Consider the following 23,975-nt stretch of genomic DNA (forward strand, 5'->3'; position numbering starts at 1 on the left):
CGCGCTATCTCAGAGTCAAAAGATTAGCTAAAAGAAAGTAGTGATCTGTCCCACCGTTAGATCCTCTTTTTACTCTGCAGTCTTAGCACTTAAATTTTGATTTATGTCTCATTATTATATAGTCTATGATCGACTTCTGTTGGAGACATAAAGAGACCTCTAAAGAGATAAGAAAAATTATAGTTAGATCTTGGACCAGCTTTTGAAACCCTAGGACCGGCTCAATTTTGATCAAGAAATATCACAAACTAACTCTACTCTACTAAACACACTTACTTAAATGCCGTAAATTATTTTAAACATCGTGCAAAGGAACAAGCTATAGTAATCTCAAGAATTAAATACACAGAAATTCATGATTACGTTGTACGCGTTAGATTACTTGTTTTTCTAATTGACGTGATAATCGCGTCTAAAATTGCTAATAACAGGATATGCATATACTTACCTTCCGTTCAAAAACACTGTTGATTCATTTCTTCGTGCTTTTAAAATTTACTGAAATAAATGAATGTCTACATAAGAAGACTTATTAATTCAGCCAAGAGACTTATCATATCTAATGCATGCCTTTAAATTCTGAATCATCATCATCATCATCAACCTGTTTGCGTCGACTGCTGGGCATAGGTCTCATTCAGCTCTTTCCATCTGTCTTTGTCTTGTGCGGTTTGCATCCAGTTATTGCCAACACGCTTTAGGTAGTCAGTCCATCTAGTTTGTGGCATCCTCTGCTCCCTATTGCTTTTTACCTTGGTCTCCACTTTAAAATACGTTTTGTCCATCGACTGTCTGATAATCTGTCTAATAATTGTTTAATAATTTTTTCGATAGCGTCTGTTGTGTTTGTTCTACGACATATTTCTTTGTTTGGGATTCGGTCTCTCAGAGAGACACCCAACATCTGGCGCTCCATACCCATCCATAGCCAATTCCAAATAAAATAATTGAATTAGAACTACAAAAACTTAAATATGCTGGACGTAACTTCAAGCCATTGGCACATTGTCAAAATTCAATCAAATTTTTACGAAGATGTAGAGACAACAACCCAATACCAAAGGGCTTGAAGTTACGTCCTACAAAAACTTAGTATTTATGCTGTCTCCAAAATGACTTTTCTTCGAGTAGGTATGCCTAAACGCGAATACAGCCATGTTTTGAGTTTTAGAAGGCAATATATCCATTTCTGACCCTGTTCACATAACTCATGATACTGGTTCTTACCGGATATATCTTTCCATAGACGAATCCAGCTGCTCCAGCTAGAGCAAATATAAAACTATACTTCATCTAATTTACGTACCGTTGCACGTCATCCGCGTCATAGCCCGTGAGGTCACATGATACCAACACGAAATATTTAGGCGGTAGGTGTGTTCTTTTTTAGAATCACTTTGCCGAATACACTGGCATTACAGCCACTAGACATATTTTATTATATACGCGTAGAAATTTATTTAAAGATTTCTATTAATGTTAACTTAAAGAAATACACAATAATATGTTTCATTTAATTTGTATAAATGCATTATAAAGCGTTTTTATGAAGAACATTTGTTCGGAACACACTGTAACTGTAATTGAACGAAGGTGATATTTTGGCATAAATTGGTAACACTTATTTGACATTTGCGGTGTTGACACTTTTTATTTTACATTTTACATAAAATAAAATAAAAATCTATGTATTCCATTTTACATCTTTATATGACGCATACAAGCGGCTCAAATTGTTTTTGACAAGATTATTTTTTAACTCTTGTTTTGTTTCTATTTATTTACATTAAATATTAATTTGTTTTGTTGCATAATCCACTTTTGCAATAATTATGTGACCTATTTGATTTAAAATGGATTCAGGATTTTTTTATACTTTGGCAACTATGTCAACTTCGATCTCTGTCAATGATAATGACGTGCAACGGTAAGTAAATTAGATGGACTCTATAGTTCACCAACAATCAGAATGCAGTCAAACTACAAACCAAATCTCTTTAATTACCCTCGTAGATCCAACACAAAGCACATCATTATCTAAACCCGCTGAACCTAATGATAACTTACATCAATCTATGAAAAGCTACCCCACTAAACCATATCTCATGACAATCCATACTCTTCGTTTTCTTCTTAAATAACAACGTTATGTACTATCGTTACCGTTACATGTTATCAGCAAAATTCAGCTTGTTTGTATGTTTTTTAGAGGATCAGTGGTATTTTTCTCTTTTATAACTGAAGTTTTCATTATCATCATCTCCCTCAGCTCTTTTAATCTGTTTTTGTCTTGTGAGGCTTGCACTGAAGTATTAAATCACAAATAATATTGATTTACTTTACATGCATTAGGATTTCAGAAAAGTTTTATTTAAAAATTTTAGGCAAGGGGTGTGGCACTTTCCGTTTAGATTTAAGGGTGGTGCCTCTTTTTTGAACCAGTCCGGCCCTGTGTATAAGAATTTTTAGTCGCATTATATATATATATTTAGGGATTCTACAGTATTCACTGCCTTCCCTCGCTCAACCGTTTCCATCTCTCTCTGTTGTTCCATTCTCCATCGTTTAGTCCTCTCTTACTCATGGCGTCGTCTACTTCGTTCCTCCAGGATTTTCGGGGTCGTCCTCTTTTCCTCCTTCCTATGGGGCTCCATTCGGTTATTCTTTTTATCCATCTGCTGTCGCTAGCTCTTCTTACATGTCCATACCACTTTAGTCTTTTTTGTTCTATATATGTTAGTATGTCTGTTTCTATTGATGTTCTTTGCTTTATTTCGTCATTACTTCTCCTATCCATTCTTGTTACTCTGCAGGATCTTCGCAGGCATTCCATCTCTGTTGCTATTATCTTACTGCTGTTTTTCTTGTTTATGATCCAATTTTCGGCCCCATATGTCATAATACTTCGCACTAATGTTTTATAAATCTGCGTTTTTGTCTTCATATTTAGGTGTCTATCCCACCATACTGAGTTAAGTTGTCGGATTGCTGTTCTTGTTTGTCCTAATCTTTGTGTAATTTCTTCCTCTGTTGTTGCCTTTTTCGTGATTATGAACCCCAGGTATTTGAATTTATCCTTTCCTTTGATTGTTACGTTGTCATCAATCTGTAGATCTTCTATGTCTTCTTCACTTGTAGATAGGTACTCTGTTTTCGCGAGGTTAATATCTAGGCCAGCCTTGGTATATTCTTCCTGTAGTTTCTTCATCATGTAGCTGAGGTCGTCTTGGTCTTGTGCAATCACTACTTGATCGTCTGCAAAACTTAACGTATATAGGTATTCGTTCCGTACCGGTACTCCCATGCCTTCGCATTTTCTTTTCCATGTAGTCAAGGCTTTCTCTAAGTATATTTTGAATAGGGTTGGAGATGTGGAACAACCCTGCAGGAGCCCTTTTGTTGTGGTGAAGTCTCCTATGATTCTTGTTCCCATTTTAATGGACACTTTATTTTCTTTATACAGAGCTTTTGTAGCTTCTATGAGTTCCGTCTGTATTTCTAATTTGTACATTGCCTCCCATAGTTCTGACCTTGGTACAGAGTCATACGCCTTTCTCAGATCCACAAATGCCAAGTGTATATCTCTATTTTTTGCTTTTTTCTTTTCCAACAGTTGTTCCAGTGTGTATATGTGGTCTATGCATGATCTTCCTGCCGTGAAGCCTGCCTGATCCTCCCCGATTTTGTCTTTTATCGCTTGTTCTATCTTTTCTCGCAGTATCTAACCATATAATCTTCCTATTGATGATATTACGCTTATTCCTCTGTAGTTTTCGCATCGTTTTCTATCTCCTTTCTTAAATATAGATGTCATATATGCCGCCGTCCATTCCTTTGGGAGCTGTTCTCCATTTATGGCTTTCTGAAATATCCATTGTATCATCCGGTGTAATTTTTTTGATCCGTATTTTATAAGCTCAGGTGAGATGCCTCCAGGTCCCGGTGCTTTCTTATTTTTGATTGCTTTTATGGCCGTTCTCATTTCCCTATCTGTTATTTCTATTTCTTGTTGTGGGAATCTGCTTCGTCTTCGCCTGTTTTCTTTTCCAATGAATTGTGGTCTTTGTTCTGTTAATAGTTCCTTGTAGTAGTCCTTCCATTCTTTGTCCTGTATATTTCCCAATTTAGTGTTTTATTTTGAGTTTTGTTTCAATCCTCTCAGTACTTTCCATGACTCCGAAGTTCTTGTACCTCCTATATATGTTTCAATATTTAAGCAGATTCTTTCCCATTCTTCGTTCTTTTGCTGTGTTATTTGTTTTTTCACTTCTCTATCTTTTTCTCTGTATTCTTTATAAACTTCATCGTTGTTTGTAGTCAGCCATTTTCTGTATAGTTGCTTTTTTTCTTCAATTATTCTTTTTGTTGGTTCATTTATTTCATTATAGTGCTGTTTATTTGTTATATGTTCTTTTTCCCCAAGGGCTTTGAATGCTGCTTGCTTTATACTCGCCTTTATATGCTCGTATATTTCTTCGATGTTGCCGTATCTAAATTCTATTAATTTTTGGTCTAGACGTTGTTGGTATAGTTCTCTTATTGATTGTTCTTGGAGTAGTTCTATATTGTATTGTTTTTCTCTTATAGTGTTCAACGGTTCTTCTGTGGAGGGGGTCTTGTTATGTTTCCAATTAATGCCCATTTTTGCTGTCAGTAGTCTATGGTCCGTTCCACATTCTGCTCCTCTTTTGACTCGCACATCTTTGATCTTTATTGTGGTATCTTGTTTGATTATTATGTAGTCTATTATCGATTTCAGCTTTCGTGTTTCTTGCGTCCATGTATATTTATGAATATTTTTATGTCTGAAGAATCCGTTGGTGATTTTTAGGTTGTTTAATTCGCATAATTCAATCAGACGTTCTTCGTTATCGTTTTGTTCAGTCGCATTATTTAATACTATTCTCATTTTCAATTAATTAAATTATTGTAATATATCTTTTTTTTTTCAGATGAGGCTGCTTGTTCTATTCCTATGCATCGCCTTCCTCCACTTGGTAACAGCAAAATCAGGAACTTGCTACGACAGCAACGAAGAATGTCATTCGACAAACTACCAAACGTACGTGGAATGCATCAGACGGCGCCAGAAAAGATCGATAGATTGTGACTCCGGATGTGACTCCGGTAATTGTATCGACACCTGCCAAGAGTGTGACTGTAGCTCTTGTAGCTATAATAGTTGTACATCATCTTGTGGTAGTTGTTGTAGTTCTTGTTGCAGTAATTATGTTCCCTGTCACACTAATCATTGCTGCCACAAGACATGTCACGCTCAATGTTCGACATCTTCGTGCCGAAGTAACTGCAGAAAGAACTGTTTCGATATTGTAAAAGAAAGAACTCAAGTTGTTGTAGAGCCAGGCGAAACTAGTGAAAGTAAAAGTAACACCAATATAAATAACCTGAACAAGCCGAATATAACTACAATCATTCACTTGAATAATATTATTAACACCACCAATCTTGTAGACATTCCCATTATCCTAAACAATACAAATACGCAGAATATAACATTATTTAATGAAGAAACTGGTACATCCACAACAGTTCAATGTTGCACGGTAATTAGCCCAAGGGAATGCGTCACTAGTCCCCAACCTCGATGTTTTCACTATAGGACAAAAGAGTGTGGAAGTTTTTGCACAGCATCTATAGTTCATAAAGAAGAGCAAAAGTTGTGTTCAGTTAATTATCCCGGAGCGACACCGACTTGCTCCAAACAAATCTATTATATACCCCAACCGCAACCGAAATGTACATATCAATCAGTTTGGCCCTATGTCTCATGTGGTATACAAAAAAAAGAAACGTGTCAGGGTTGCTATTCCCATTACGTAAATGGAGGTACTCCAAATTATTTGACCTGTCCGCCTCAATGTTACGATGATGGAATTGGTGCAATGGGCCCATTGTATCGCCAAGGTCCTGTATATAGACCTGGGTATTCTCATGTACCTTGCTACCAGTGCTTGGGATACCCAAATCCAAACGAATATAACGCGCTATCTCAGAGTTATGGTGGCGCCCAACCTTATTTGGGAGAATATCAATCAGTTCCTTACGGTGGTTACCAACAGGCATATGCTGGTTACCAACAGTCATATGGTGGATACCCTCTTCCTTATGGTGGATATCCAGCTTCACCCTATTTTCCAGTTTCCACTGAAATCAATGGTACTATACCTATACAGGTAAATGACAATCTAATAGATGAAGGAAGAATTCCAAGGGAGCTTGAAATTGAAGTAAATTATGAACCCCCCTCTGATGCGCAAGCTGAAGTAAAAATAAAAGACGATGATGAAAGTAATTTAGTCGTAGAAGAAGAGAAAAAGGAAATTGTTGAAGAGTCCTAAAGTTTACGTAGATATTAATTTTTTATTAATAATGTTTTATTGTGAAATCAAATGTTGTGATTTTTGACAATATATATTTGCTTATGGCGTTATAATATTGTAGCTTATTAATTTGTAAAATAAACTTAATTGTAAAGTTTTCCTTACTTACTTCTTCTTCTTCTTCTCGTGCCACTCCTAGCGGAGATTGGAAATCATCATGGCCACTGCGACTTTGTTAGCAGCGCGCCTAAAAAGTTCAATCGAACTACACCCGAACCATTCACGTAGATTACGAAGCCACGATATTTTTCTTCTTCCCACACTTCTTTTGCCCTTAATTTTACCCTGCATGATATTTCTTAAAAGTTCGTACTTTTCACCTCTCACAATGTGCCCCAAGTATTCCATTTTTCTAGTTTTTATCTCATTTAGAATTTCGCATCTTTTGTCTAAAGTTTGGAGTACTTGCGTGTTAGTGACGCGGTCCATCCATGATATTCTGAGAATGCGCCTATAGCACCACATCTCGAAAGCTTCGATGTTTTTTGTGGTCAACTGTTTTAGTGTCCAAGCCTCTACTCCATACAACAGGGTAGAAAAGACATAACACCGCAGCATTCGTATTCGTAACTTTATGTTGATATCACGATTGCAAAAGAGTTTGCGCATTCTATTAAAGACTGATCTAGCGATTTCTATTCTACATCTAATCTCTTTTGTTTGATCAGTATCGTCTGTGATCCAAGCACCTAGATATTTATAACAGGACACACGCTCAATCGTTGTATTGTCTATTACAAGATTAGCTCTGATGTTCTTTGATTTCGTAGTTACCATAAATTTAGTTTTTTTCAAATTAATTTTCAAGCCGTAACGGTTACAGTATATATTGAGACTTTGAACGAGATGTTGTAGTTCTACTAGCGTTCCCGTTAGGAGAACCGTATCGTCAGCATACCTTATATTGTTGATCGTCTCACCATTTATTATCAGACCAAGATCTTCTTCCTCGAGTGCTTGTTCACAAATAGCTTCACTATACAGATTAAATAAAAGTGGCGACAAGATGCATCCCTGCCGGACTCCTCGACGGATTTGAATTTCTTCTGTTAGCCTACCTTCAACCTTCACATTTGCTGTTTGATTCCACGCGCTATCTCAGAGTATTCGAATATCTCGGCTGTCTATATTTTTCTTTATTAGAATTTGTCTTAGTGGCTCATGTTGTACTTTGTCAAAGGCCTTTTCGAAATCAATAAAGCAGGTGTAAATTTCTTGGTTCATGTCTAAGCATCTCTGTGAGAGAACGTTCATTGCAAACAGAGCAGAGCAGAGCCTATAGCCGGAGCTTACTTACTTATTATTTATATCTATATATATATATATATTATCCGTGGCTTTTTTAAGCCCTTCTCTCTATTCGGAATGCCGAATATAGGTCTCTCCTAATTCTCGCCATTCATCTTTGTTGTTTTTAAGACGTTTCCACATTGCTCCTGCAGTTTCTTTTAATATCGTTGCTCCAGCGCATTTGTGGTCTTCCTCGTGGTTTTTTGGCTTCATATGGCCGCCAATTCCCGATTTCTTTATTCCACCGGCCATCCTTGAGACGTTCGTTATGTCCAGCCCATTTCCATTTCAGTTTAGCTGCCTGTTCGACAGCATCTTTTACTTTTGTTACTTTTTTGAGTGAGATACCCAGCATCTGTCGTTTCATAGCTCTCTGAGTTTTTCTGATCTTCTCCATGTTTATTTTAGTGAATATCCAGGTTTGAGCTCCATATGTAAGTACAGGTAGGATACAGGAATTAAATACTTTGGTACGCAGTCTTTGAGGTATATTTTTATATTTAAGTACGTATGAGAGTCTTCCGAATGCTGCCCATCCCATTTCTACACGTCTGCTTATTTCGGTAGTCTGATTTTCTTTGCTTACCTTGACATTTTGACCCAGATATGTATATTCATCTACGTGTTCTATTTCTGTCCCTTGGATGTTTATCATTGGTTTGTCATCTTTGTTTGACATTATGTAGTTTAGATTTGCTGAAATTCATTTTCAGTCCTTTTTTATGGATTCTGTGTGTAGCTCCTCAATCGTCGTATTCAGTGCATTTCACGTGTCGGCTATTCGTACTGCATCATCTGCGTATCTAAGATGGTTCTAGTATCTTTCGTTAATAGGGATTCCCTTATTTTCCCAGTTTATTGATTTAAAGATATCTTCTAGGGTAGCTGTAAATAATTTTGGAGATATTGTGTCTCCTTGTCTTACGCCTAGGTTGATTTTTACTGGTCTTGTTTCGATTCCATTACCCAGACATAATAGAATATTGTATTCGTTAGTCTTTTCTATTAGGATTTTCCTTAGAGTTGGGAATTCTACTCGTCTACTTGACGAGTAGATTCCCTACTCTAAGGGATTTTCAAAGTATATAGATAGTCACAGGTGCTGTACCCTTATCTAAATCCAGCTTGTTCTACTGGTTGATATCCATCAAATTTAAATGTTAACTTGTTTGTAATAATCTTTGTAAAGTTGTAAAAGAAGTTAAATTGGTCGATAATTTTTCATTTGCGTAGTGTCTTCCTTTTTCTTCTTCTTCTTCTTCTTCTTCTTTTTATATAGACATGACTGTCTGTTTTTCAATGTGCCTCCAGTAAGTTGTTATTCCATCGTTTGCGTGGTCTTCCTTCTGATCGTCTTCCTATTGGGGAGCCGTCTTTTGCCGTCTATACTACTCTATTTGTTGTCATTCGGCTTATATGATCGTTCCATTCTACTCTTCTATTTCTTACCCAGTTTTTGATGTTCTCCACCTTGCATCTATGTCGTATATCTGTACTTCTAGCTCTGTTCCATGTCTTACCATCAATTTTTCTAAGTGTTTTCATCTCTGCTGTTTCTAATATCCTTTTTGTTCTCTCTGTGTTAGGTCTTGTTTCTGCCGCGTATGTCATTATTGGTCTGATGACTGTTTTGTAAATTCTGCCTTTCGTTTCTTTCCCGATTCCCCTGTCTCCCTTTTTGTGTATTAGTATTGTTTTAGCAGTATTCCACTGTTAGGGTATGTTGCCTTCGAATAGACGTTTATTAAATAGTATTTTTAAATATGTGATGGCTTCTTCTCCGCCTTCCTTTAGCACTTCTGCTAGGATTCTGTCGCTTCCAGGAGCTTTATTCCTTTTTATTTCTTTTACTGTTCTTTCCATTTCTTCGTAGCTTATTTCGGGCATTACTTCTGAGTTGACATTTGGAAAATACAAAAATACTCTGAAAAGTAGGCCATCGAAGTATGCATTTCTAAGAATGCTTTCTGTTCTCATATTAACTTCATTAGGAGAAATTGTGCCACAACAAAATCCCATTTTCTATCTTTCCAATTCAAAAAAGGCCTCGAATTCATTCTTTATAAGTCCAATTCATAAATCTGAACTGTTTCAAACAATCGAGAGTATCAAAAGAAAATCTTCCTGTAATACTGAAGGACTATCCATAAAAATGTTCTTAAATCTCCAAAAAAATGTGTTGGAAGTCCCGGTCTCGCTAGTTAATAATTCCTTTGAAAAGACGCGCTATCTCAGAGTCCTAAAGACAGCCTTTAATATCCCTCTTCATATAAGGGTGGTAAAAAATCGAATGTCTGCAAATATAGACCTATTGCCTTACTACCGGTCCTATTCAAAATTATTGAGAGACTTATAAAAGCCCGACTTATGTCCTTTCTCATTAAAAACAACATTTTATCACAAAATCAGTTCGACTTTTTACATTTTACATTAGTCCTTCAGTAACTTTTCAGAATGTTTTCACAAATTAAGATGATGCTTGTTGTTTAATAGCTTTTAAATTATTGAAGACGTCTATTTCAATCCTTAAGACATTTGACAAATATTTCCATCTCTAATAAAGTAGACGCTTTTAAACGCTTTTCTACATTTACTTACTTACTCCGTGGCGTTACACCCTTCGTGGGTTTTAGCCGACTCGACAACATGCCTCCACTGTTTTCTGTCTTGAGCAACCTCCATCCAATTCTCCACGTCCATAGTGCTTAGGTCTCCTGCTATATTATCTTGCCACCGGAGACAAGGGCGTCCGCGTGGTCTCCTTCCAGTTGGGACTTCCTCCCACACCAGTCTTACTGTTCGTTCGTCAGAATGTCTTATGAGGTGTCCTGCCCATTGGAGTCTTCTGGACTTTATTTCTTTTATGATGTTGGAGTCTGGGTAAGAGCTTTTTGTTAGTTCTTATCCTATATTGTCCTGATGCTTCATCCAGCACAGGGCCAAAGATCTTCCTTAGGATTTTTCTTTCCCAAACACATAGTCTCTCTTCGTTTGCCTTTGTTATCGTCGACGTTTCGCTTCCATACATCATAACGGGTCGTATGATTGTTTTATAGACCTGTATCTTCGTACGTCTTGTTAGTTGTTTCGATTTTATAAGGTTTTGGAGGGCAAAAAGATATCTGTTGCCGGCCTGGATCCTGTTGTTTATTTGTTGTGATCCTTTATTGTCTTTAGTTATTGTTGTTCCAAGATGCTTGAATTCTCGCTCAAAGTTAAAGTCATCGATGGTGATCTGCTTTGGTTATTGCGGCTCATATACATATATTTCGTCTTGTTTTCGTTGATTTGGAGCCCCATCTTCTCTGCTTCCTTGTCGAACCTCACGAAAGTCTCCTTCATCCTTAATCGTGTGTTTCCTATTAGATCGATATCGTTTGCAAATGCCAGTAGTAAGTTTGGTCCTTCCCGACGAAATACTTTATTCGGTTTTTCGATTCCTGCACTTCTGATTATGTGTTCCAGAGCTAAGTTGAAGAGTTGTGATGAAAGTGCATCTCCCTGTTTTAGTCCATTGTTTATTTCAAATGTCTCCGAGTATTGTTATCCAACTCTCACCTTACATCGTAACCGTTTCATACACATCCGTATCAACCTGACTAGTTTTTTTAGAAAGCCAAGTTCCTGCATCGCTGTCCACAGTCTGGCCCTGCATACTCTATCAAATGCTTGTTTAAAATCTATGAACATCTGATGAAGCTCACTATCAAACTCCCGGCATTTTTTCATTACATTTACATTTTATTGTGAATATCTGGTCAATGATAGAGCTTGGCTGGCTTTTCTACATTCTTAAGTACAAATATGTTCTGCGTTTTTTTAGCTGGATATGTTTTATGTATTATACTTAATATTTAAAATTTTACTGGCCTGCTTTATTTGATAATATTGACAAACAAAATACATTCCTAGATCAGGAAAGGCTCCTGACTTTGATGGCATTCATGCTAAATTACTAAAGCACAGAGACCGATTTACCAATTCATGGCTTGTAAAGTTTTTCTCAGACAAATATAAAAATATCATGTTGTTCTATATCAAAAAGTTTATAACCAAAAAAAATTTTAGACTCCTAGGCCCAAACATAACCTCAAAACAAAATTAAAACGTGTTTTTTCATTTTTTGACGATATATTCGGTTTTAATCATGTTAGAAACTTATTCTTTCTTTCAATGTTAGGACGATTAACTTTAATCATTAAGATAAAAAGAGCGACAACAAATATTAACATCGTAATTAGTAGTCGTAAATTGTAAACGCTGATCAGAATCATATTTGATTACAAACAAAAATGGTTTAAGGATGAAATTTGTGTTGTTTTAATATTCTTCGAACGTTAGAAACATTATTTCATCTTCCGAGTAATCTTTTACTGAAGAAATAAAAGACAGAATCCAATCTGCAAACCGCTGTCTATTCGCACTAGATAAGCTCATAAAATCAAAAAATCTTACAATAAGTTCAAAGATAAAAATCTATAAATCCATCATCAGACCTGTAATAATATACGGATGCGAAACGTGGACCATGACCAAAGCAAACGAAGAAAAGCCCACGCGCTTTGAATGAAAAATGCTTAGAAAAAATTTCGGACCTCACCATGACATCACCACAAACTAGTATAAGATCAGAACCAATATCGAATTAAAAGCACTCTACAATGACGCCGATATTGTCCAAGAAATTAAATCTCAGCGACTAAGATAGGCAGGCCAGGTGCACAGACTGCATAACGAGAGACTTGTAAAACTGGTATGGGAGGAGATTCCCACAGGCAAAAGACCACTCGGCGTCCCAGAATGCGATGGAGAGACAACATCCAAGCAGATCTCCGGAAAATGAACATTTTCTATATGGAACTCCCGTTTGGATTAACGTACTAAAATACCAGAAGTACAAAGATATTATAACAAGAGCCCAAAGGAAGCCCCTTTTAAAAGTGGTGAGCGCGTACAGAACCACTTCTACGCTGGCCTTACAGGTGATTGCGGGAACGCTCCCCATCCACCTGCTTGCCAAAGAAAGACAAATGCTGTATGAAGCCCATGACGGTCACCTACCTCAGGTAAGAAGGACCATACGAGTGAACATGCTTATAGAATGGCAAAGAGAATGGGAGGTACAGACCACGAAGGCTCGTTGGACCAAAACGCTTATCCCCGATGTTCTGGCATGGTACAACTGTAAATTTAAAAGAGTGAATTACTATTTTACCCAATTTCTGACCGGTCATGGATCTTTCAGATCCTACACATATGGCATCAAAAAAACCAACGATGACATATGCACCTCGTGTGATGAGAGGGACGATGCGGAACACTGCATCTTCCGGTGTAATGTTTTCGCCTACGAACAACAAAGGCTGCAGAATAGATTCGGCGCGATCGCGCCCAACAACATCATGCAGATTGCAATGACCAGCAAAGAGAATTTTGAATATATAATCAACCATATAACAGGTATCATGAAAAGGAAGACTATAATAGAAAGAGCCGAACAAGCTGGGTGAGGGGTCAAATACAAAAATAAATAATAAAAAAAAACATAAACATTCTTTTTTTATTTCCTTCTTTTTCTTTTCTGTACAAAAATGTACTTAATGTTACCCTTTACGGCAACCCCCCTTTTTTAAGCTCTCAAGTTTATCCGCTTGGAAACTAGGTCTCCTTCCCTACACGCTTACTGCTTTTAGGTAAGTGCTGTAACTAAAATAAATAGCCCTAAGGGCACCTTTAACCCAGTCTGCGCGTCGTATCCCCATGTTTCGTTCGCTAATGAACTCGTCCAGGGATACCACGGGTCGAAGAGGGGGTGGTTTTAGTTGGTAGGCGACCTGGCAGGGATGTCCGAAGGGGGCCCTCTGTCATATAGTTTGACATCGTGCCGTCGGCGTATGTCTCTGGTCCTTTGGTTGAATCCAACAGTACTAGGGACACCTTCCCTAGTCGATTACGAATCTTTCCACCTCAGTCCAAAAAAAAAAAGGAAAAGGAAAAATTGGAAAAAAGTTGTACAGTCAGCCAAGACCTACCCCGGGTTGTAGCGCTACGTCATGATGATGACTAATCTTTATTTTAGAGATAAACCCTACCCTAAAATTTTAAAATGATCATACATATTTATAAAATATGTCCTGAAAATATACCTCCTGTTTTTTTTTTTGTTTTTGCACCATTAAGAACAAAAACTGAGTATTTGGCACCATGTATGGTAAGTTAAAAAACACATAAACACACATTTTTTTAACAAGTAAATTTATGTATTTTTCGAATACCCTAAATAAAAATAATAAATTTTTCCCCAACATATTAAGAGAAGCCAATAAACGACCCCATTATAAAAACATTATATATATAAAAATATGTCTAGTTCTTAATAAATCTCATTTGTCTTTCTATATCTCTGATGTAATTTTCTGGAATGTTTATGCCCCTAAAACAAAAAAAACAATCATTTACTCAGGTAAGTTCTATAATGTATGTGACTAACTCCATCTTTGACATGTAATGCCAATTTATATATACAAATAATACCTAAACTATAAAATGATTTTAAAGAGACTAAACAAATGAAAATATTAAAGGTAGAGAAAAATATAAGATATTTTGGTGGGGGTTTGAACCAAAGTGCTAAGAAAGAGATTACAGGTAGAGATGAGCCTCAAGATCCGGCTCGAAGGACCACTTTATGTAGATAAAATTAGTATCTACAATTACATTTTAATTTTAGTAAAAGTAGTAAATTGGTATTACATTCAGATAAATGGTATCACGCTATAAAATATTACCTTAGATTCTGAATTTTTTTATCTAGATATTCCTTTATTTGTCTATCCTTCACGATATATTCTTGCCTTTGAGCTTTACCATCTTCAAACTTTTCTTGCTGATATTGAATTCTTTCTTTTTCTTTACTGTTGATCTGTCTCAATAAATATTTTCTGTGTTTTTCAGTTTCTTCTTTTCGTTTACGTTGTTTTTCTACATCTTGTTCGTGCAACAGTTTTTGTCTTGTCACTACCTAAAATATAAAAAATTAAAATTATAATTTGTCACTGTACTTGTAATCACAGATGAAATGAAAGTTTTTGATTTGGAAGAAACAAATAGTAAGACTGATCAAAGCAATGCTGTCGAAAATTCAATGAAAACATATAAAACACAACATAAGGCATTTCTAATATGATACTTTGAATGAAAAGTACACAAAAATATGTTCAAAGAGAAAGTCATGACTTTCTTTTTGAACATTTTGGGAATATTCTTTCATAATAAAGATGTGCTCAAATTAAATACCTTGGGAGTAAATGTACCTTTTTAATTCCTGATAGAAGGAAGTAAAAGGTATTCCGAAAAACAAAACAAAAATTATTAAACTAACCTTCATAAATGCTTCTTCATCTCTAGCCAGTGCAACAGCTTGAGCTTTTCTAATATCTTCGATTTGCTTCGCTCTTGATTGCTTTAGGTCATCGATGGTTTTTTGCTTTATCGTTGCTTCAATTTTTTCTTTTTCTCGCCATTCCTTTTCTTTCTATTACAAACAAAATTTAAGATTGGCACATGAATCACTAATGCAGAGAATTATTTATTTAAAATAGAAAACATTTTGATGCAAAAACATTTGTAGTAAATAACGATTTATACATATAGGTGTGGTCCATTTCATTCTTTTTGGCCGATTTGATATAGAAAACCATAGAATGTATATATATATATATATATATATATATATATATATATATATATATATATATATATATATATATATATATATATATATATTAGGGAAATCTTGCAGATTTCCCCAATATTTAAGAGTTTACTATTTAACTTATCTGCAAAGATTAAATTTCTTTTGTATATATATATATATATATATATATATATATATATATATTCCATCTAATTTACTTACCTTTGCACGTCATTATCATTGACAGAGATCGAAGTTGACATAGTTGCCGAAGTATAAAAAAATCCTGAATCCATTTTAAATCAAATAGGTCACATAATTATTGCAACAGTGGATTATACAACAAAACAAATTAATATTTTTTTTTTTTTAACATCCAATGTTTATTGCAATCTGTCTCATTATAAACAATAAGCAATATGTATGATTTATGTACAATAACATAGTGGGAAGCTGCCCAGTGGCGAGCACCCAGGTAAAATATAATATAAATATAATCTATGATAATCAATTAGTTTAAACTTTCACTTAACAAACAGAGTTTGTACAGGTAAACATTATTGACACTCATATGAGAATTACAAGGCTAGAAACACAAATTAAGGAAATATTTAGAAAACACTTTTCACCGCATCATGACACTATGCTCTATTTTTCCTGATTTACTAGAGGTCCAAAGGGTCTGGTCGTTTTAATCTTCTTACGTGTGAAATGTTGAGCAGATCCGTGGCCAGCGGATTTGGATGGCAGGATAGTCTGTTCTTGTATACAGAGTTTACAGCAGATATTGCTTCGCAAACTGTTGGTAGCTGTAAATCGTGGTGTAATCTGTGGTTCGTGATATACCAAGGGGCATTACAGATCTGGCGCAGTACTTTCGATTGAAAACGTTGAAGTTTTTGTATGTTGGTATTACTTGCTGTACCCCAGATTTGTGCTGCATATTGCCATACCGGTTTTAAAATACATTTATATATCAGAAGTTTATTCTCGAGGCTAAGATTTGATTTACGACTCATGTACCAATACATTTTCTGTAGATTAAGCTGAGTTGAAGGCGTTTCTTTCAGATGTGGATGTCACATAATTATTGCAAAAGTGGATTATGCAACAAAACAAATTAATATTTAATGTAAATAAATAGAAACAAAACAAGAGTTAAAAAATAATCTTGTTAAAAACAATTTGAGAAGCTTGTATGCGTCGTATAAAGATGTAAAATGGAATAAATAGATTTTTATTTTATGTAAAATGTAAAATAAAAAGTGTCAACGCCGAAACTGTCAAATAAGTGTTACCAATGTATGCCAAAATATCACCTTCGTTCGATTACAGTTACAGTGTGTTCCGAACAAATGTTCTTCATAAAAACGCTTTATAATACATTTATACAAATTAAATGAAACATATTATTGTGTATTTCTTTAAGTTAACATTAATAGAAATCTTTAAATATTATTTCTACGCGTATATAATAAAATATGTCTAGTGGCTGTAATGCTAGTGTACTCGGCAAAGTGATTCTAAAAAAACACACTTAGCGCCTAAATATTTCGTGTTGGCATCATGTGACCTCACGGGCTATGACGCGGATGACGTGCAACGATACGTAAATTAGATGAAGTATATATTGAGAGAGGGGAAGATAAGTTAATACATAACAAAATAAAACAAAAGTTCTAAATATCGTTTCGTGGATTTAAAATTTTATAAAAACGAGATGTTTATAGAGAAATATTTTTCTAAGCAGTTACTTACTTCTTCTTGGGCCCTAAGAGCATTCAATTCATCCATTAAAGCTTTAATATCTTGACTTTTAGCTTGATTTTCCGCCATTCTTGCTATTTCTCTTTCTTTGGTTGCTTTATCAAGAGCCTTTTTCTTCTCGATGGCTTCTTCCCGTTGCTGTTTTTTCCTCATAAAGTCAGAAATCTATAAATTTCAACGTATTATAATTAAGGAAAGTGGTATAAAAACATTAGGCGAGCTACGATAACAGAAGTCCGCTGCTGATAATGTAATCCTAATCATACCAACAAAACTTGGGAATATAGACTGATTGTAGATAAATGAAAAACGAAGAATGAAGAAAAAAACATAATTTAATGGAAACAATACATTTAAAAACAAAAACAGGTAATAAAATCAAAGAATATTTATCAAAAAGTAAATAAGTGGGTGCATTACTCTAACTGCATAACTCTAATCTAACCAGCGGTGGAATTTTACAGTGAATGTTAAGTGATGAAAGCAAAGATAAAATGGTTTGAATTCTTGGAAACAAGATATAAATAAGATAAACAACTAATAAAGATATTGGGAACAGTTAACGCGTCAAGAAAACGATTGAATGCAGAAATTACGGGAAACCAGAAATAGGTAATAATAGGACTCAAACAAAAGTAATCTATTGGTTGAGCACGCGAGTGATAGAGAGAAGATAGTTTGAAAAATGGTTGAAGGACTGTAAAAATAATCTACAAAGAGCGGATGTTGTAAATTGGGGAATGAGTGCCATAGGCCGAAAAAATTGGATAAGAATTATGCAAAAATTTCAAACCATGTCCTTCATATCTGTACTATATAAATCAGGATAACACATTTGAATATTAATGGTAGCGAAAGGTTGTTTTTGGTGTTTATCGGTTGGTAATAGATGTTGGTGTGCTGTCGATACTCATGACCAAAACTGAACAATGTTCACCGATCACGACAAATAAGATGAGTTCTACAAATAGAATCTAACTATTTTTGATGACTTAAAAAAATGCAATGCTACTGTTTAAACATAAAATCAAAATGAGCATACATACTCTCATATCGGATATTCTATCTTCCTCTTCACGAAGAGCTTTATAATATTCGGATTCTTCGTTCGCTCGTCTAAAATCTTCTCGAATTTGAAGCTGAATCTCATGCTTCTCGAGCATCTTTTTTTCTTCTTCCTTCTGCCAAGCTATCAGAGCTTTATTAATCATACGACTTTCTTCTTCGATTTTTTCAGCTTGTATCAATTGATTCATTTCATTTTCCTTTACTTGCTCTTCGACTTCATGTATATACCTAAAATAAAAGGAATAGTATGTATACGTAACGTGCGAGTCATAAAGAATAGGCAAAATTTTAACTAAAGGTATGTTCAGAAGCCAAAAATAATATTTTACATAACAAGAATGGACCTAAGATCGCTTGTAACTACAGGAATGTTTTTGTTCACAAATCGTTACTAGTTTTATAGACCTACTTGAAGATTGAATCTTGGGCTCATTTTAATGGTAATAAATAGGAATGTTGCATTATAGTTAACTGGTAGATTGCGCGAAATAATAGTCATAATAGAAGATGATAATAATGGGCATGTAAGTTAACCCTAAAAAGGATATGAAAAGATGAGATATTAGACTTTGGAACTAGAAGTGAATGTGAATAATAGTGGCAGTAGATATGTCGATTGTTAAAACATTATTTTAAAAGACAAAAGTTAACTAATTGCAAAAAAAATTGGACAAAATCATTCTCAAATAAACTTTCGTAACAAGAAAAGAAGATATTAGAAACTATTATACCTTAGAATATTGTTTCGTATAATATAAGAGTTATAGTTAAGGCAATTTTTATCCGAAAAACGCAGTCTACAACGATTTATTTGTAAGTAGTGACAGTTTCGCGTATTGTGAACGTGAACATCAGACTGCTTTTTTAAATGGGCCCGTTTTCTGTGAATTTCAGTCAGAACTTAAAAAATCAACAGAGTAGGTAGCGGCATAATTTTTGAATTTGATAAACAAAGATCGGCAACGTTCTAGATAATTAACCCCTACTGAAATCCTGATAGCTTTCTTCTGCATTCTGAAAATATGAAATGCATTTGTTCCTCACATGATTAATCTATAGCTTAGGCGAAAGTGAAATAAAGAAAAATAATGTTATATTTAATTTTGCAAAGTTTACAACCCTTCCAACAAATAATGAACTTGATAGCTTTTTCTTTAGCTATGAGACATGAGCGGACCAGTTCAGTCGATTATCTATGGATTTTCCCAATAATTTAACATTATCTTTGTATTCTGGAGCAATAAGTTTCAGTTAGTTTGCAGCAAACCATGTGCTAGATTTAGTAGAAACTTCCTCATGAGACATTTTTAAATCATCATTATTTTTTCTGGAATAACGTATGTCGTATCATCTGCGAATTGTACGGAGATATGAGTTTAGGCAAATCGTTGACATAAATAATAAACAAAAGAGGTTCTAAGACCGAACCTTGCGGGACTCCATGTTTTACGGATAGAAAATGGGAGAGATGGCCTTTAGACACAACCGCCTGGTGTCTGCCACATAGGTAAGAACTTATAAGGTTAAGAGGAATATCTCTGATTCCCTAGTAATTTAATTTGTGGAGCAAAATGTCATGTGAAACACAGTAAAAAGCATTCGATAAGTCGCAAAGAGAAATTGCTATGCGATTGCCGCGTTCAAGCCCCTCAATCACCTCGCTCACAACATTAAATACCGCGTTCGTAGTAGAACGAGCACTTCTGAATCCATATTGTGAGTTGCTAAAGTAATGATTTGACTCCAAATAGGAATAAAATTGTTGTTTGATAACCTTTCGAATCACTTTCAAAAAGGAAAAACAGTGCTTATGGGTCTGTAATTGTCAGTTTTTGTGGAATCATCTTTTTAATACACTTTTGAGTATTTTAGTGCTTTCGGAAATACTTCAGTTCCTAGAATTAAATTAATAAGGTGACTGAAAGATGTTAAAACTATTTGGTAAGTTTCTTTTAAAGAAACATTTTTAAAATGTTGCTGTTAATTTCGTGAACGTCCCTACAATTGGCAGTATTAAGAATTATTTGAGAGATATCTTCTTTCACAACGGGACGAAAAAAAAAGGTCCAAGAGTACGGAATGTCCAAGAGTATGGAATTCAGATCCCTGGACTGACAGTGGCGACAGTGAAAGTGAGTAAAAAACGTTCAAATATTCCACATCAACTTCCTTTCTACCGCTCGACATCTGTGGGTCTTCTATAGGACAAATGGTTCTCTGGTCTTGAGATTTAATAAAATAAAAATGAAAATTCAAGAAAGAAATCGAACGAACTAACGAATTCGAATCTAAAGCAAAGATTATTCTATATGATTGCAGTTGTAATCTGATAATAGGCTAAAAAAACAAATCCTTATTTGCCCTAAAGTTTGCTGCTAGATTGGAAAAGGTTTAAATGACTTTGAAATAAAAACCAATCGAGCCAAAAGCTTCAATTTGACCTTCGGTAACTTTGACAAAATTACTAAAATTTTTAGATAGAAAGAAAAGCTAAATATTAATTAAATCAATAATTTTACTTGAATATAAATTTTAGAGAAATGGCTTAAAGAGAAATGGGATGAAATATGCTAATTTACCAACGTGGCAAAGCAAAACATCATGGCTTATGAACAAAATATTTGGTAACTTCAAATAATGTATTTCGTATACCTCTCTTTGTTAATCTCTGCCTTTTCTTTACGTTTTTCTTCTGCTTTTACAGCTCTTTGCCTGGTTTGTTCCATTATTTTTTCCAATCGCTCGTTTTCTTCTTGTAATTGTTTTTCTATTAACTATAAACAAAAATTGAAATACATTTAATTTAAGCCATACTTACGTAACTTAGGAAATTGTGATTATCCCATTCCTTTTCAGAAGAACAACACTATTTATCTCGTACTACCCCTCCGAGAGCTGCCTCCCTGTCAGGGTACAGCTCGTCATGCTCGGTAGTAGTCGCTAATTATATGAAGTAAACACAACTTCAAGCTTAGCTACTGTAAAATACTACTGTACAAAAATTGAACCTATTTAGTCCAGTTACTAAGGCTTAAAATAAGGTAATACCTCCGAATTTTTTATAACTGAATCAATTTCTTTGAAAATTTCAAATTAAGCTTATCTTACCCTCCACTTCAAAAGTTATATACGCTCTAGGTGCGATTTTTGTTTTTAAGGGGTGAAAACTACCCCTTATTAAAGAAACTGGGAAAAACACGGATTTAATTATTTTATGCACTTAAATCTTGTTTATTCGCATCAGGTAAATATTGTAATGTGTTCTCCAATATGAAAATTAATTATTCACAATTTTCAACCCTTAAAACCCTTTAAAACCCTTAAAAGCTAATACTTTTTATACAAATAATATGAAAAAAAGCAGCAATAGCAGCTTGAGACATTTCAATTATTTATTTAAATACAAATAAAAATTAATATCCTAGCTATACAATAATATTTTATTTATTGGAAATTTTCAACCCTTACAACCACGCTTATGACAAAAATGAATTAAAAAATATTTTTATCGGTTTGAAACATTTCTTGAGTGCATTTTATTTAACGAAAATTAATTTTTTTCATATAAAATAATTTTTTATTATAATTTCAACATTTCAACCCTCACAACCAACCCCTTAGTTCCATCGAAATGCTCCAATGCTCCAAATTATAAAATTTTTCCATGCTCCAAAATTTATTCTAAAAAGTACTATTGGTTTTTTTACAATAACTAATTTTGATGCTACAACATGCATAAAAAAACAATTTTACAGGTAATTTAACGGGCTATAAGTATAGGAATGTTAAAACATTCTAAAGTTCTTCATGTTTAAAGGGTGAAGGGTCAAAGGGTCGGAGACCAGTGGTTAATGAGCTATAAAGAAAACTTCAACCAACTATATTTCCGTTATTTTTTTAAGCTACAAAAAAAATTAAAACCTGAAAATTTTTGTTGAAAAAAAAACCTATTTTTTTGTATTGTGTCATCTTTTACAAAAAACGCTAAAATAAAAGGAATTCTATAAAGAAAACAATTTATTTCAATCCTAGTGAACATGACGTTAGTTTTATTGTGTTTTTTTTTACAAAAATTTGAGAAACCCATCGTTTTTTTGATCGTATCTCACGTACAGTTTTTGAAAAGGACTTTTACCACCACTCATTTTAAAGGTCTTTTCAGCTCTTTTAAAAATATTATATGACTTTTTGTCGAAAAATGTACCCGTTTTCCGTTATTTAACGTTAAATACTCGTATAGTAAGACAAAAACAAAAACAAACCTTCTTTGAACAGCCATAGCTCAGTTAATATTGAACAGAAAATATTCATTAAAAAGCCAAGCCTTTTGTTTTTTATGAGCTTTAATTTTAGTCTTTACACTTTTTTTGATAAAAGTCGTAGTTTCAGAGCTATTCTTAAAAACCTTTAAAAATCATGTTTTTTTTTTAACGAAAAATGCCACTTTTCAACAGCGAATAACTCAAAAAGTATTGATCTAGCGAAAAAAATGTTTACCACATTTTTTGTTTGAAATTTGTCCTTCTATCGAATAGCGTAGTTATTTTGAGTGAAAAAATTTCCACCCTCGAAAAGGGGTGGCAAACAGCCCCAGGGTGGAAGAGCACATCAACACTATATAACTTTTGTTGCTTGAGTAATTATTTACCAACACACAAAATTTTAAATGAATCGATTTAGTTATAAAGAATTCGGAGGTAAAACCCTCAGTAACTGATCTAATTGCTATAGCTATATATACCTTTTTTTCAGCGATTTGTGCATTTCTTATAGCTCGACATTTAGTTGCTAGAATTATTTTATTAGCTTGCTTTACTTTGTCATCTTGTTCTATCATTAACTCCTCCGATCTTTTAACTAAATATAAATTCTTTTTTGTAGCTTCTGATTCAACCTAAAAATCATTAAAATATATTCCATCCGTTCAGAAATAACTGTGTATAGCGTAGATTTTTCTCGTCCAATATAAGTATGCGATTTCTATAAAGATTTATATTTTAAAAACAGAATCAACAGAAATCTCTCTCCTGATGCCAATAATAATGTACCTTCGCCTATTTTTAAAAAAAAATTTAAACTGTTTGTGCTTGTGTAGTATAGTGTAATGTACAATTTTATGTTTATGACATTCTATGATTGTTGGATAGGCCAAAATTTACGAAATGTCCATGAAGATGCTCTAGGAAGCGAAAGTACTTGGGCAAGATTTAATTAATAAACTGTGCTTGATATCTGCCTTTTATTTGATCAAAGTTCATTTATTCGAGCATTCAACCTTATATCAATCAATTTTCATAAAGCGTTTGACACGATCGAAATAGACAGCCTTATAGAAGCAATGAATGACAGCAGGATTGACCATAGGTATAGTGAACTTATTTACAAAAATGCCACTATGACTGTTAAGATATACGATAAAATCCGACCAATAAAAATAAAACGTGGGATAAGGCAAGGAGATTCATTGTCACCGAAGTTATTCATAACGGCATCAGAGTATGCCTTTAAGATGGTCAATTGGGACCACAGATGGGTAACAACAGACGCCGAAAAGCTTAACCATCTCCGTTTCGCAGATGACATTGTCCTTATCACAGATAATTTAGGAGAAGCCACGGATATGTTAAATCTGACTTTGACTTTGCATATTCGAAGGTGGGTTTCAGAATGAACTTGACCAAAACTAAGTTTATGACAAATATGGTCCCCAGTAACCATTTAACTGTTCAAGACAAGGTGGTAGAACTGGTGGA

At 34.4% G+C, this 23,975-nt stretch overlaps 2 protein-coding genes across 2 annotated transcripts; one reads left to right on the forward strand and one right to left on the reverse strand.

Moving 5' to 3' along the window:
* Positions 1–4,948: 4,948 nt before the first annotated feature.
* Positions 4,949–6,359, forward strand: LOC140431671 (uncharacterized). The gene has a single exon (XM_072519561.1). It carries the CDS (start codon positions 4,953–4,955, stop codon positions 6,357–6,359), a length of 1,407 nt encoding a protein of 468 aa, XP_072375662.1. The 5' UTR covers positions 4,949–4,952.
* Positions 6,360–13,953: 7,594 nt separating this feature from the next.
* On the reverse strand, positions 13,954–23,116 carry LOC140431672 (cilia- and flagella-associated protein 45-like; the record flags this gene model as incomplete). The annotated part of the gene is made up of 7 exons (XM_072519562.1): positions 13,954–14,124; positions 14,480–14,712; positions 15,073–15,225; positions 17,146–17,319; positions 18,201–18,450; positions 20,875–20,996; positions 22,964–23,116. Coding segments are annotated over 7 exons (1,152 nt in total), but the record flags the coding sequence as incomplete, so codon positions are not given.
* Between the last annotated feature and the right edge of the window lie 859 nt (positions 23,117–23,975).

The sequence above is a fragment of the Diabrotica undecimpunctata genome, unplaced genomic scaffold, assembly GCF_040954645.1.
Source record: "Diabrotica undecimpunctata isolate CICGRU unplaced genomic scaffold, icDiaUnde3 ctg00001677.1, whole genome shotgun sequence".
In the NCBI taxonomy this organism is placed as follows: domain Eukaryota; kingdom Metazoa; phylum Arthropoda; class Insecta; order Coleoptera; family Chrysomelidae; genus Diabrotica; species Diabrotica undecimpunctata.